The 15,251-nt window shown below is 37.6% G+C and overlaps 1 protein-coding gene across 1 annotated transcript in view; it reads right to left on the bottom strand.

Annotated features, from left to right (window-relative positions):
* LOC122797784 (kinesin-like protein KIFC3) overlaps window positions 1-15,251 on the bottom strand; it is a gene marked incomplete at its 5' end in the record, with an annotated part of 595,169 nt that overhangs the window by 476,373 nt on the left and 103,545 nt on the right. Inside the window, one exon of the mRNA XM_044066305.1 lies at window positions 12,412-12,477. Coding sequence (XP_043922240.1) covers window positions 12,412-12,477 — 66 coding nt within the window. The remainder of the gene's footprint in view (window positions 1-12,411; window positions 12,478-15,251) is intronic.

Here is a 15,251-nt window from a genome sequence, read left to right as displayed (position 1 = left end):
ATGTATGCATACTAGGACACATAGCTATAAAAGAAAGCATGACTACTTATAACAACAAAAGTAATACTAATTTAACAGCTAAGAAAGCAATATATATATATATATATATATATATATATATATATATATATATATATATATATATATATATATATATATATATATATATATATCACAAATTTATTCAGTATGAAGCTGAGCCAGGTGTAATAATGAACTAGTATGGTGGTACAAATGTCATGAAAGCATTAAAGAATCAGCATATTTAACAAGACTGGTAAATAAGAAATGACACTCATATGTGATAAACATGAACAAGTCTGATGTCAAGCCACAGTTAGTCATTAACCATGAAGATGAATAGATTATGCTCAATTGTTAAACAAGACACATAGCAATACTGATATGTTTAATATATTAAGGGCAGTTCAGATATTATTTATGAAATGTTTAGGATTCGCTTTTGCTTTGTAGAGAAAAACAAGGTACAAGAAAAGTTAAAAGTAAGAGATTACAGACTTGCATGAGATGCACTTATATATTCAAATTGAAAGCCATGCACTCTCCATCCAAGACCGGAATAGCTGGTCAAGAGGAGAAGGTCAACACTTGTACCACACCACATGGAACACATAGCCCTCCGGAACATACACCAGCACTGCCTTCATATAAGAACACAAACCACGCACACACCTGTGCAGAGGCTCTCAATAAAAATCTACCCAAACGGCAGAGACCTCCAAAGCAGAAATGCACTTTACTACCACAACACAACACTAATCATGAGACACATAAACAGTGTGCCACTCAACCAAAGCCCCTAAGACAGAACATCATGCCCAACACACTAGTCATAAGTGACTCGATAGTGAGGCACACTGATGTCCCACTCACTAGGTTGAATAAGGAGAAAGTAACAGTCAGCTGCCTGTCAGGTGCCAAGATCCACCACATAACGCATGCACTCAGGTCCCTCAGCAACAGGTGCAAATATAACTCTGTCATTGTACATGTGGGTGTGAATGACCTGAGACGTACCTCCCTGGACTATATGAAAAGAGACATGGAGGAGCTCTCAGATTATGTAGCCCAGGTGTGTATGACCCTACCCTGAGCAGCATCCTACCATCACCCAGAATGATACCAAAGTACAAGCAGAAAATGATTGATTTCAACAACTGGCTAAGTTTCTGGTGTCATTCCAAGGGGATCCAGTGTTTGTCTGCCTGGGACGACATGATTGACAGACCTCATTGCTTTACCAGAGATGGCTTGCATCTGTCACCCCTCGGCTTCCAGATACTGGCCAAAGCTCTTGTCACCCCTATAGTGCCTTTTTTAGGCTGTGTTCCAAAGACCAAATTACCACTGTAACAGCTACAAAAAAATGCAATCTGAGGGTCATGCTGCTCAATGCTAGAAGTCTAAGTCTCAAAATGCAGTCGCTCGAAGTACTCCTTAAAATGAAGAACATCGACATTTGTGCCGTAACAGAGACCTTGTTCAAAGCAGCAAAAAGCACCTCTGCACTACCAGCTATAACTCATTCCTCACCTTTCAGCCCCAATACTTGGACCGAAGCTCCAAAGGCGATGGTGTTTCCATATTCATAAAGGATGTACACACCTCCCGACTGGTAGCCCAACATAATGCATCAGAGATACTGCAGGTGCAGCTAACATTGGGTAAGACAGCAAGTCAGGTCGTAGCCTGCTATAGTTCCTCAACCATGTCCCAAAAGTCACACTCTAAGTTCCTAAGCACCCTGGAGAATATTAGGGTCCAACCTAACACTCTCATACTGGGTGATTTCAACTACCTCCCCATTAAATGGGAAAACTACTCATGTACCAATACACTTACCAAATGTTTCCTGGAATTCATTAATTCCAATGCCCCGGACCAGCTCGTTCTTATTCCCCACTCGAGGTAGCAACATCCTTGACCTGGTCATTACTAACATGGGAGACCATTGTTCTACACCAGTAGTCAACTCATCCCTGGTTAGATCCGACCACAAATTAATCACCTTGGAAATCCACATCCCCCCACTGCAAAGATAACCATCATGAAAAACTTCTCCAAAGCTAACTTTGGGCTCCAAAAACAGAGGTGGCTAACCTCATGGCACCCATGCAAATGGAGAATAGTTGCATGACCACCGAATCATACACCAATGCACTGTACAAACACGTACACAAATGCATGGATCTCGTCATATCCAATAGAACCAAGACGCTCTCCTCCAAAAAAAGGAAGCCAATCTGGTGGTCCCCTGCCATAAACAAACGGAAGAAAATGATGCGGAATAAGGTGAAGTCTCAAGGCTGGAAAAACTCCTTTATCAGCCTCAACAAAAAGTTCAGATCCCTCATCAAATCTTCTAAAGCTAGCTATGAAAACAGAATTGCAGCAGATAGTAAAGACAACCACAAGGCCTTCTATAGTTATGTAAAGTATCTCCACGGCAATACCCAGATTTGCTCTGAGCTACTCCACAATAGTACCTCCTATACTGAGCCAACAGATATTAGCAATATACTGGCTGAGAGATTCAGTGCCAACTTTAGACCTCTCCCCCTCCTAAAGGACCTATCACAATACCAGCAGATTGCCAGGAAACCAGTATTACTGCTGCACAGGTTAAAGCAGCACTGTCCAAGGCCAAGAATACAGCTTCTATGGGACCTGACAATATCCCTGGCTGTGTTCTACATGAACTACAGAGTGAACTGGCACCACACCTGTGTGCCCTGTTCAATCACAGCCTCACTTCAGGCTTTGTCCCTACCAAATGGCGCACTGCTACAGTCATCTCTCTCCACAAAGGAGGTGTGACTACAGACCTTGGGAATTATTGCCCCATTAGCCTGATGAGGCTGATATGAAAGCTATGGAACGCATCATCATGGACCTAATAAACAAGGATATAGGGAATTTCCAAACTCTGGATCCCGCACAGTTTGGTTTTGTGAAGGGTAGATCATACCTGCTCAACCTGGTCCACTTCTTGGAGTCAGTCACCAGAGTTGTGGATGAAGGCAAGGTGGTTGATACAGCCTACCTTAATCTGGCAAAGGCCTTTGAGACCATTCCCCACTCAGGAATCATAGAAAAACTCACTAAGCTAGGCATCGGGTCTATATTAGAGCACCGAACATTTAAAATGACGAGTGTTCTAATATCGACCCATTTTCAGCAAACGCTGAAAATATATAAGAAACAGAAAACCAAATTTTTTCCTAGGGAAAGAATTTGGTTGTCCGTTTCTGTTGCTTCGTTATTTTCAGTGCTCTGGTGGAAAGTTACGGGTCGGGTTCAGGTAAGTGTGCGATTGTGTGGACGTGAGGGTTAGGGCGGGTTAGGTGAGTTAGGGTTAGGGTGCGGGTCAGGTAAGTGTGCGATTGTGTGGACGTGAGGGTTAGGGCGGGGTAGGTGAGTTAGGGTTAGGGCGCAGATGAGGTGACTGTGCGATAGTGACGGACCTTAGGGTTAGGGTTTGGGTTAAGGTAAGTGGATAGTTAGTGGTGTAAGTATAGTTTAGTGTAGGGTTAGGTGTAAGACTTTAGGTGTATGGCAAAAAAGTAGTGAACGCTACCACCTGAAGGTCCACTTCGTAAACGAACAAGCAAATAATATTTAAAAACTGGAGATGGACCACCACGATAAAGTAAAATACAAACCAAGTTTATTAAAACAGATGAGCGCTTTCGCGTACTCCCAAGGCAAGCTTCTTCAGATCCATTTACATTGTTGAAATACTAGCTTTTTATACATTCAAAATCAATAGTGATCTAGATCATCAATCAATCAATCAATCAATTAATTAAATCATCATTATAAAATTTGGCATATATCTTGACAATTTAAAGTGGAACTAGTTTAAAGTTTTTCTATAGGCAGCCTCATTCAAAATCGGACACTGCAACCAACCAATTACATTAAAATGAGTAAACTTTCATTCTGAAGTTCAACATGTATCTTGAGATTTTAAAACCAAGTTAATAAAAATTCAAAAACAGCTTCAATAAAGGTCAAGGACTTTATGTTCCGACCACTCTATTATAACATATTATGTTAGCTGCTTAAAAACTTGTTGATGCATGAATTATTTTACATTAAATTACACAAGTACAAAGTGAAACAAGAGAGACAATAATTATTATAGAAAAAATAATAAAAAGTATACAAAAATTTATAATGAAAAATCTTCTGAAGAATATGCATACAAAAGTACAACAGATGTGTCTAAAATTCATTTAAATTTACGTGCTTCAAGCAGAGGTTTTATACTGATAAACTGATTGAGGCCAGGGTCTTGATGTGCTCTTAGTTTTAAAATCCATTTAAGTTCTATACTCTCTAAATCATTGAAATTATTACCCCTTCTCTTATTGGGGGGTACTATTTGAAGTACCCTAAATTTAAAGTTATGACCTTTGTGGGTAATAAAATGTTTTGCTAGTGCATTTTTCTGATCTAATTTCTTGATATCGTAGATATGATTATATATCCGATCTTTTAATCTCCTGGTATTCATGCCTATATAAAAAGCATGACATTGTCCACAGTTTGCCAAATATATAAGGTTCATATCATTGCAAGAAGCAAAAAACCTGGGTTCAAATTTATATTTCAAAGTAGGATGTATAAAGATATGTTTCTTAGAAATAATGTAACACATATTACATTTGCCACAAGCAAAAGTACCAAACTTATTCAGTGGTCTAGAAAGCCTGACTTCTGGATAATTACGTTCAATACAAAGTAACCTTTTTAAGTTCTTACTATTCTTGTAAGTGAAACTAGGTCTAGTTCCTGTTATTTTCTTTGTATCTGTGTCAATTGTAAGTATGTGCCAATTATCAGATATAATCCTGACTATAGCTTTATTATCACTAGTAAATCTGGTAATAAAAGTCACCTTGGATTCTTTAATGGCTCTATGGGATCTTTTATAATATCTAAAATTCGGTTGACTAGCCTGTAACGTATCATTCAATATTAAATTCTTGTTAGCTCTAACCATCTCAGGGTTATATCCAATTTCTAAAAATAAGTCTTCCAACAAATCTACTTGTTCTTGTAGCATCAAAGGATCTTGGCATAATCTAGTAAGCCTAGTAAACTGACTTTTAATAATGTTACGGAATGTGAATCTCGGGTGCATACTATTAAAGTGAAGTAAGGTATTTTTCCAACAAGATTTTCTATATAAGGATGTGCTTAAAAAACCCAGAGTATCTTTAGTGATGGTAATGTCTAGAAAATTAATAGTGACATAGGAATATTCCATAGTGAATCTAAAAAACTCAGTGGTAGATTCTAAATACTGGATGAATATAATTAATTCATCTAAAGTCCCATTCCAAAAAAAGTAGTATATCATCTAAAAACCTTTTCCTAGGGAAAGAATTTGGTTTTCCGTTTCTGTTGCTTCGTTATTTTCAGTGCTCTGGTGGAAAGTTACGGGTCGGGTTCAGGTAAGTGCGCGATTGTGTGGACGTGAGGGTTAGGGCGGGTTAGGTGAGTTAGGGTTAGGGCGCGGGTCAGGTAAGTGTGCGATTGTGTAGACGTGAGGGTTAGGGCGGGGTAGGTGAGTTAGGGTTAGGGCGCAGATGAGGTGACTGTGCGATAGTGACGGACCTTAGGATTAGGGTTTGGGTTAAGGTAAGTGGATAGTTAGTGGTGTGTGTATAGTTTAGTGTAGGGTTAGGTGTAAGACTTTAGGTGTATGTGTGTGGATTGCTGTCTGTTTGGTGTGCTTGTGTTGTGTGTATGTGTTTTGGATGTATGTGTTTTGGAACAGCAAATTTTTTCCCTAGGAAAAAATTCGCTGTTCTGAATGTTCGATGTTTAGTATTTTCAATTGGTAGGGTTCGATATTAGAACACTCGACATTTTGAATGTTTGATGTTCTAATATAGACCCTAGGCATCAACCCCTATATCACTAGCCGGGTTACAAACTGGTTCACAGATAGAACCCACAGTGTGAAAGTAGCTGACTCCAAGTCAGACTACTGACCAGTCACAAGTGAAGTCCCACAGGGTTCAGTCCTGTGTCCTCTCCTGTTTGGTATCTACTTCTCTGAAGTCCAGACCAACATGAAGGGACTCTGGCTGACAAACTTCACAGACAATTGCAAGTTGGGAGCTGTTATTAACTCCCCAACTGATGCTGACATCCTGCAGAAAGGCCTCACTGAGACCAACAACTGATGTCAGAACCATGGCCTTAAGCTCAATGCCAAAAAATGTGTCATCATCCCCTCTGGGAAAAACTCGGTTCCCATGAATTACCACATCAATGGTAGTCCACTGAACACAGAAGGCCTTATAAGAGATCTGGGAACACAGTTTGACAGCAACCTCTCTTTTGACCACTACACTGCCACTGTAGTCAGAAAGTCCTTCTATGTGGCACATCTCATTACTAAGGGTTTTGCATCCAAGAAGAAAGAGGTCATTGTCTCCGTCTACTCTTCCCTCATTAGGCCAGTCATTAAGTATAATGCCCCATTTAGCATGTACCTAACTAGATACCTGCAACAACTGGAGAGGCTGCAAAAGTACCTTACAAATATGATCCTAGGCCTTAAACACTTGTCCTATATGGACAGACTCAAAAAACTCCAACTTTTCTCTGTCTCATATCGCCTACTTAGAGGCGATCTCTGCTTGACTTACAAAGCCATGTCTGACCCATCTCTGTTAGAAATGCTACATCTAAAGAAATCCCAAAAACAAAGAAATCCCCATACCACACACTCCAGAGACCTCAATCTCATTACCACAATCAACAGAACATGCTGGAGGGACAGGTTCATAACCCAGAGACTGCCCATGCTATGGAACAAACTTCCCATACATTTCAAACAGAGCACCTCACTGGCCCTCTTCAACAGAAATCTTGATGAGTGGATGGGAATTAGAAAATTCACCCCGGGAATCACTCCAGCGGCTCTACTCAACAGAGGCACTGGGAACTAATGTCGGGGGGCACGATGCCAGGGTATTCATATGGGCTAGGCTTGTAAAGGCTCCAGGGCCATTAGCCTAATACACACCTATGAACCTATGAATCTACATGAATCAGATGAAGCTCTAGTAAATTCATATTAATTGCTGACACTATCTAAAGTACAAAATATCACAAAAATTGCATATAACCTATCTATTAAACAAGAACATTATGAAAGCCTTTAATATGAATACAAACAGACCTAAATATTAAGATGTAAAGAATTCAACTCAGATGAATGTACTATATAAAAGTGATGTTTATTTTATACATAGAGATTACATTATAAGCCAAAATGTTATTATATATTAAAATCTACAATTTATAACAACAATAACAATGTTTTCATTAACCTGACTGGATGTTGAAACAAATGAAGTTTCATAAGGCTCTGTTGCCTTAACAGTAGGAAATATGTACCTACTTGGACTGCGTACACAAAGGGTTTGCAACAAATACTAACAGTCATCTTAGTTGCATATTAAATCTAGTGCAAAGAAACACTAAAATAAAATGGTTACTTAAAATATATACATATGGGCAAAAGGCTATATATGTATACAATGGTGATAGATAAAGCAAGAAATGCATTGATAATAAAGCATTGTCTAAATAAAATGTTGACACTATACAATAGATACTGTTACACACACTATACAATAGATACTGTTACACACACTATACAATAGATACTGTTACACACAATATACAATAGATACTGTCACACTGAAAGCAGATGTTGGTTGAAGGACATTAAATAATACAGTGAGATAAAATATAAGATGTATATACTAAAACAATATTGTATTTAAAGCTGGTTACACTATTTTATTTAACTACGGACAGTAATATATAACAATCTCTGTAATAGTGTTTAATTGAATATTATACAGTTCAATAGTTGAAGTCTGATACCACACAAGCAATAAGAATTTGATGCTTTTAGTTATATTTGTTGTTGGGAAAGCTGAGGGAAGATGTTGAATAGGGATAAGAGGGGTCACTTGGATGGCAAACCTATTCAAGGCTAGAATGTTTCCTCCCATGAAGGGAATGACTGGTTGTTTATATTTTGAAAACCACTTTTTACACATTTTTTATTTGTACCTTTTAAATGGATGCCTATACAATGCATTTATAGCATATATGAAATGAATGGTAAAAAAGTTTTCAGCACACATACAAGGTTATGTACAAACACAAAAACAGGAGGGTCTACTTTATATGGTCGACTTTTCAGAAAGTCGACTTTCATATGGCCGAGAACATATGATCGACTTTCGAAAAGCAGACCACCTAAAATAAACACATAAAACACAACAAACACTTACCTTAAAATGTTAGCAGGGGGGCTCTGCCCCTCCTAACTTAAATATACCAACTCCGAGATTGCACTACAGTGTGGAAGAGGGAAATTTTCCCATTCTGCACTGTACAGAGATAGCAGTTCCCCATGGTCTGATTTTTGAAAGTTGATCATTTGGTCTCAGCCATATGAAAGTCGACTTTCTGAAGAGTCGACCATGTGAAGGGGACCCAAACAGGACAATGGTTAAATACAAAGGTATAGTTAGTCCAACTGTGAAATGCATTTCTATCAATGTCAATGGCTTAAATAACAGCTATAAAAGAGGAAGCTTACAAAGATATATTAAGCTATGTAAAGCGCAAGTCATATTTTTACAAAAAATGCATCTTATACAGCAAGACACTAATAAGATTAATATGCATAATTACACATTACTAGCAAGTTCAGAATATGATAAAAAGCAAAGAGGTGTAGCAATATTATGGAGAAAGACTACCTTGATGCCCAAGATCATAAATACAGTCAATGATAACTCAGGAATGTTTTGTTTAGTGTCAATATTAATAAAGGGTTTGGCTTATACCCTAGTAAACAACTACTTGATACCAGGACTGGGTGTCAGGGCAGCCAAACAACATTTAGAGAACATAATACAACATTCCAAAAGTAATGCAATAATTGCAGATTTTAATTGTGTAATAAAAGAACAGGACACAAATGCTAAAAACACATGCAAGAAATCTCCACTATCAAAATTACTTACAGAGTTTACTAACTTATATAACTTAATTGACATTAACACATATGCTGAACAAGATTAATTGATATTCACACATTACTCACATAGACATAACACCTTTTCCAGAATAGAGTGTATATAACAAAAGATATTACCACAAAAATTAGCAAAGTCAAAACAATCACCTGCCCCTTCTCAAACCATAATGCAATAACTTTTCAAATAGATTTTAACTTTAAGAGAAAACTACAATCATAAGAATTCCAGCCTATACAGAAAACCTTAGAGTTTAAACAATACTATACTGCAGAGATGCAAACATTTCTAGATTTAAACCTCACAGACGAGGCAGCAGACACACAGACACATATATATATATATATATATATATATATATATATACATATATTTATATATATATATATATATATATATATATATATATATATATATATATATATATATATATATATATATATATATATATATATATATATATATATATATATATATATATATATATATATATATATATATATATATATATATATATATTTATATTTATATATTTATATATATATATATATATATATATAGGATACAATAAAAGCATATTTATATGGGAAGGCAGTAGCCTGGTATAAAGACAAACAAAAGCATTGGAATAAAGAACTGACAGAACTACAAACTGAAATAGACAAAATGAAATTAGATATTCATAAAGGCAACTTAGCTTCAGAAAAAGAATTAGAAGACCTCAACAAAAAATACTTAGAGATATTGAACTTAAAACAATGATTAATCTGGAGAAGGTCAAACTACGCACTTACTCTATGAATCCAAAAAATCAAAGGAGAATAGCTAACAGGATGAAAAGAATGATAAAGGCAAATCAGATCAACTCGGCACTATAAAAATCTACTGCCAATCATTAGTGGATCGGAGTTCCGCTGTGGCAACCCCTTACCGGGAAAAGCCGAAAAGACAAACAACAATATAGACAAAAAAAGAAAAGTATCAGACTTGGAAGGAATTCTAGAAGCCTTTAGAGTGTTTTTTTAATAAACTCAATAGTCAAGAAAATAAAGTAGAATCAAGTGAAGCAGTTAGAAAATTCCTTAAGGAAAATATAAGACTAAGACTATCAGATGAACACAGAAAAATAATAGCTAAAGATATAACTATGACAGCAATTAAAGTGCAAATCAAGAAACTAAAATTAAACAAAGCCCCTGGTAATGATAATGTGGCACCAGAGATGTTTAAACTACTATCTAATAATGTATTAAATCTATTACTAAGTGTGTTCACATCAATTAAAGAAGGTAATAAATGCCCTCCTTTTTGGAAGTACACTCAGGTATCACCAACTTTGAAACAAGATAAAAAACCTGATGAGTGTACCTCATAAGTTTATTAAATATAGATTATAAAATGTTTATGACAGTTCATGCAAACAGAATAAAACAAATATTGCCGTTATTGATAGAGAACGATCGAACAGGATTCATTAAAAACAGAAATACATATGACGATATAAAGAGAATTTTTGTCCCTTATTGATTTCATAAACAAAATAAAAAATAAAATGAATGTCATTTGCTTAGCTATTAATAGTGCATTCGATTCCATGAATTGGGATTACCTTTGGCTTGCACTGGTGCAGTATGGATTTTCGAAAAATTTTACCTTACTAATAAGGTCTCTTTATGATAAATCTTCAGCATACCATTACCATTACAAAAGGTAGAGAACAAGGTTGTCCACTCATTAGTAATAGAACCATTAATAGTTCTGAGTAACGGTGAGTGTGGAAGAGAGGTGAAGAAGAGAGTAAAGGCAGGATGGAGTGGGTGGAGAAGAGTGTCAGGAGTGATTTGTGACAGACTAGTACCTGAAAGAGTGAAAGGGAAGGTCTACAAGAGGGTATTGAGACCAGTTATGTTATATGGGTTGGAGACAGTGGCATTGACAAAAATGCAGGAGTTTGAGCTGGATGTGGCAGAATTAAAGATGTTAAGATTTGCACTGGGTGTGACGAGGGTGGACAGGATTAGGAATAAGTATATTAGAGGGTCAGCCCAGGTTGGAAGGTTTGGAGACAAAGTCAGAGAGACAAGATTACATTGGTTTGGACATGTGCTGAGGAGGGATGCTGAGTATATTGGGAAAAAGATGCTAAGGATGAAGCTACCAGGTAAAAGGAAAAGAGGAAGGCCTAAGATAAGGTTTATGGATGTGGTGAGAGAGGATATGCAGGTGGTTGGTGTGACACAGCAAGATGCAGAGGACAGGAATAAATGGAAACAGGTGATCCACTGTGGTGGCCCCTAATGGGAACAGCCGAAAGAAGATGATGAATAGAGCCATTAGGAAATTTCATATGTGCAAACCCAAACATTCAAGGAATTCAAGTAGATATTGATAGAGTTAGTGATGTCATTTGGCAGGTGGTTTTGAAGGTTAGGAAAAGAATAACCCAGCTGTGGAATAACAGATATTACCAGTAATTACATTCCTTCTATCTTCTGTCAAATCATGAAAGGGGATAGTTGGATTCAGGACTGATTTACATAAGAAAAATCAGTGGGAGGATTACTGAAATACAGAAGAAGTGGGAAGGGGTGGAGTTCAAAGGGGAAAACTTGCCTAGCAAACTGAACCAATAGAAGTGGTTCTTATCTTTGAACAGGAGATGTAAATATCACCTGTAAGTAATAAGAACGCCAAATGATATTCTGGGGAAGACATGGAATGAGAACATACACAGGCAACTATTATACATTAGATATTTAAATTAAGATCTTAGTTAAATTAAGATGGATAATGGTTAACACAGCATTAGAATTTCTGAGTCCTGAGATGCAAATGCCTCATATATTTTATGCATTTTACAAACACAGTTTATGTATTGCTCATGTAATAAGTTTTGAAAAAAGGTAAATAAAATATGGAATCCATTTATCATCAAGGATGTCTGCATCATTGTGCCTTAGTAAATCAAAGTCTTAATACAAACACTAGAATAGTTTATGCTGTCTACCTCTTCACCAGATTCTGGTGGGGAAGACTTATGATCATGTTAAATTTACCCCATGTACCTTCGTGACATAACTTTACTTACAGGGGATCTGAGGTAGTGCCACCCCAAATGAAGTAGGTGCTTGCATAGGGTATCTGAGCAGCAAAAAAGCTAGATACAATGAGGCCTCAGTAACGAAAGAAGAAAACATTCAGATTCCATGAAATTCTATTGTATAACTCTGGACTAAGTCCTATCACCCCAGTCCCTGCTGTGAGCAACACTTTTAGAAGTAGGGGAAATTTTATGCTGACTTACGGTTTCTAGCCTCTGCTGACTAAGTTCTTCCTCCCTCTCCTGGATCTTCTGCTTCAGTTCCTGAATCTGGAAACAGCATAAAAAAGTTCAGGCATAAAGGCAGTAAGGAGACATGACAGAAACTGCAGAAAACCTCATCATAGTTAGTAGTCACATATACCACCATTCTAAACACCCACATGTGGTAACAACTTGTATAAGCAGTTTCATGAATCTTGAAATACAGCTGAAGGTGCAACATTATAACAATAATTCACCACATGTGAAAATATATGAAGCGTTTGTATCAGAACCCTTACATTTCAGTCTTAATTAACAACATTATGTGGGATGCAGAAAAGACTTTGGTCTCCTGTATGGAAACAGAGTGCGGCTATTGCAGTTCTTGTAGGATGTCTCACTAGCACAACTTGTTGGGTCAGTCAAGTGAAATACTAGCCTATGGCCTTTAGCGTACCAGCCAGATTACTATCAAATAGTTACATGGGAAAACTGTGCACCAGAAATGATAACTGTGTACAAACACCTATGTTTGTGGCTTGACTACTGCAACAGAAGTAAAACGTAATCTGAATTATTGCTCCAAAACTTTGTATCTTGATGCTAGCAAAGAAATTGTCAGAGACCTTTTTCTAAATGAGTTTGATTGGATTGTCTTGTGCGGATGAAGTCTTTTTCCACAATATAAATATTCTACAGTCTTTTCAGCTTGGACAGTTTGCTTCACCGTCTTCATCTTACAATCATACCTAATGTCTGCTCCACAACAGGAACATCACAGTCTTTTTCTTAGCAGAATAGATTAATTACCAGTTAAAAACAGCAGATAAGAGAAGCATGGGTAATTCACAAACTTCCAGAGTATCAAGTACTGGAAAAATGTAATAATATTAATAAAATGACTGCAGATATAGTTCAGAATCAGTGTTGGCACTACCTCTTCCACTTACCATATCCTCACCCCAAATCAAATTATGTACTGAGAACAATGCATTCAGTCCTAATGTTCCTCATCTTTAGAATTATCTTTAACCTAAGTAGAATAACGTGACACCTCCAGTTCTGACCATAGCTGATCTTAGCATAGGTGAATTAGGCAGCCGAGTAAGGTACCATTTGGCCAAGGGCACTTTTATAGTGAGAAGGCTTATGTGCTTATTGTTTTATTTTATTTCTTTACAGCCCCCCCCCAAATGTTTATACAATGATAACCAGTTGAAAAACACATAAAAATACAGAAAACAGTGGATGAAGTAAACTAGCAATTTATGAAAACGTGCAGGTGTGTGCATTGTCATGGCAGGTGTTTTTTTTTCTCTCAGCTGCAAAGCACTAACATTTTTTTCAGAACTGTAAATAATTTAGTTTGTATGCACACCAATACATATGGGTGGACGCTTATTAGATATTATTACACAGATATATATTTATATTTATACTGTTCTAATTAGATAATATTTATGGTTCATAGGAAGTTACTAGGCTATTGGCCTTGAGGCCCTTACAAGCCTAGCCAAGAATTTATTCCATGTTCTGACAAGTCAGCACCTGATGCCCCTTTGCAGCAGGGACACAGGTGGAATCCTAGGGGTGTATTTTCTGTTCTCCATCCAGTTATCCAGGTTGCACTTAAAAAGGGTTAATGAGGTACACTGCTGTGGAGAGGGAGTCTATTCCACATAAGGGGGAGTCTCTGGGACAGAGATCTATCCTGCCAATAAGTCCTATTGATGTCACAAACCAGGTTGAGGTTGTGAGTGTGGGTTACTCCAGTGGATCATGACTTTTGGATATGCAGCAGTCTCATCAAGGCGAGATTGCTTTGTATGCCAGACAGAGGTCACCTATGAGGAGTCTGTATGAGACTAAGTAGAGGACAGGGCATTTAGCCTATCTGTGTAGGGTAGATGTTTGAGGCCCTGGATTCTCCTGGTGAGGAACCTCTGTGGTTTCTCCAGCTGTCACATGTGCTTTGTGAGGTACATGCCAAAAGGGGCATTGTACTCAATAATGGGTCTTATAAGGGAATAATACAGGGATGTTATGACTACCTTCTCCCTGGATGAGATACCCTTACTAATGAAGTGGGCCATGTAGAAAGCTTGCTATACAATGGAGGCAATATGATGGTCAAAACTCAGTTTGATATCAACCAGGGTGTCCAAGTCCCTCACGACTGACTGTGTGATTAGAATCTTGTTATTAATGTGATAATTTGTGGGAACATCATTCTCCCCAAAGGGGACGATGATGCATTTTTTGGCATTCAGTTTGAGGACATCTTTCTGGCACCAATCATTTGTTTGGGTGAGACCCTCTTGGAGGATGTCCACATCACTAGGGGAATTGATGACATCACCCAGCTTGCAGTCATCTGCAAACTTGGTCAACCATAACCCACTGGTTTTAGCCTGCACCTCAGAAAAGTATATCCCAAACAACAGAGGGCCCAAGACTGATCCGGAGGGTACACCACTCATTATGGGTCTACTGATTGAGGTGGCTTCCCCTATTTTGACTATGTGGGTTCTATCAGTGAGCCAATTTGCTACCCATCTGGTAACATACAGATTGATGCCTAGTTGAGAGAGTTTATCTATTATACCTGAGTGGGGAATATTATTGAAGGCTTTGGCCAGGTCAAGGTAGGTGGTGTGCGCCATCTTCCCCTCGTCCATGGCTTTGGTGACTGTCTCAAAAAAGTTGACCATATTTAACAGGCATGACCTCCCCTTGACAAAGCCAAACTGTGTAGGATCAAATGTTTGGAGGTTGCCATTGTCCTTGTTAATAAGGTCCATGATGATCCGCTCCATGGGCTTGCAGATCAGGCTAGTTAG

This window comes from Protopterus annectens, chromosome 3.part1 (assembly GCF_019279795.1).
Source record: "Protopterus annectens isolate FY-2018-M chromosome 3.part1, PAN1.0, whole genome shotgun sequence".
NCBI classification, from domain to species: Eukaryota; Metazoa; Chordata; order Ceratodontiformes; family Protopteridae; genus Protopterus; species Protopterus annectens.
The sequence above is the reverse complement of the archived record's forward strand: the minus strand, read 5'-3'. Positions and strand labels throughout refer to the sequence as shown.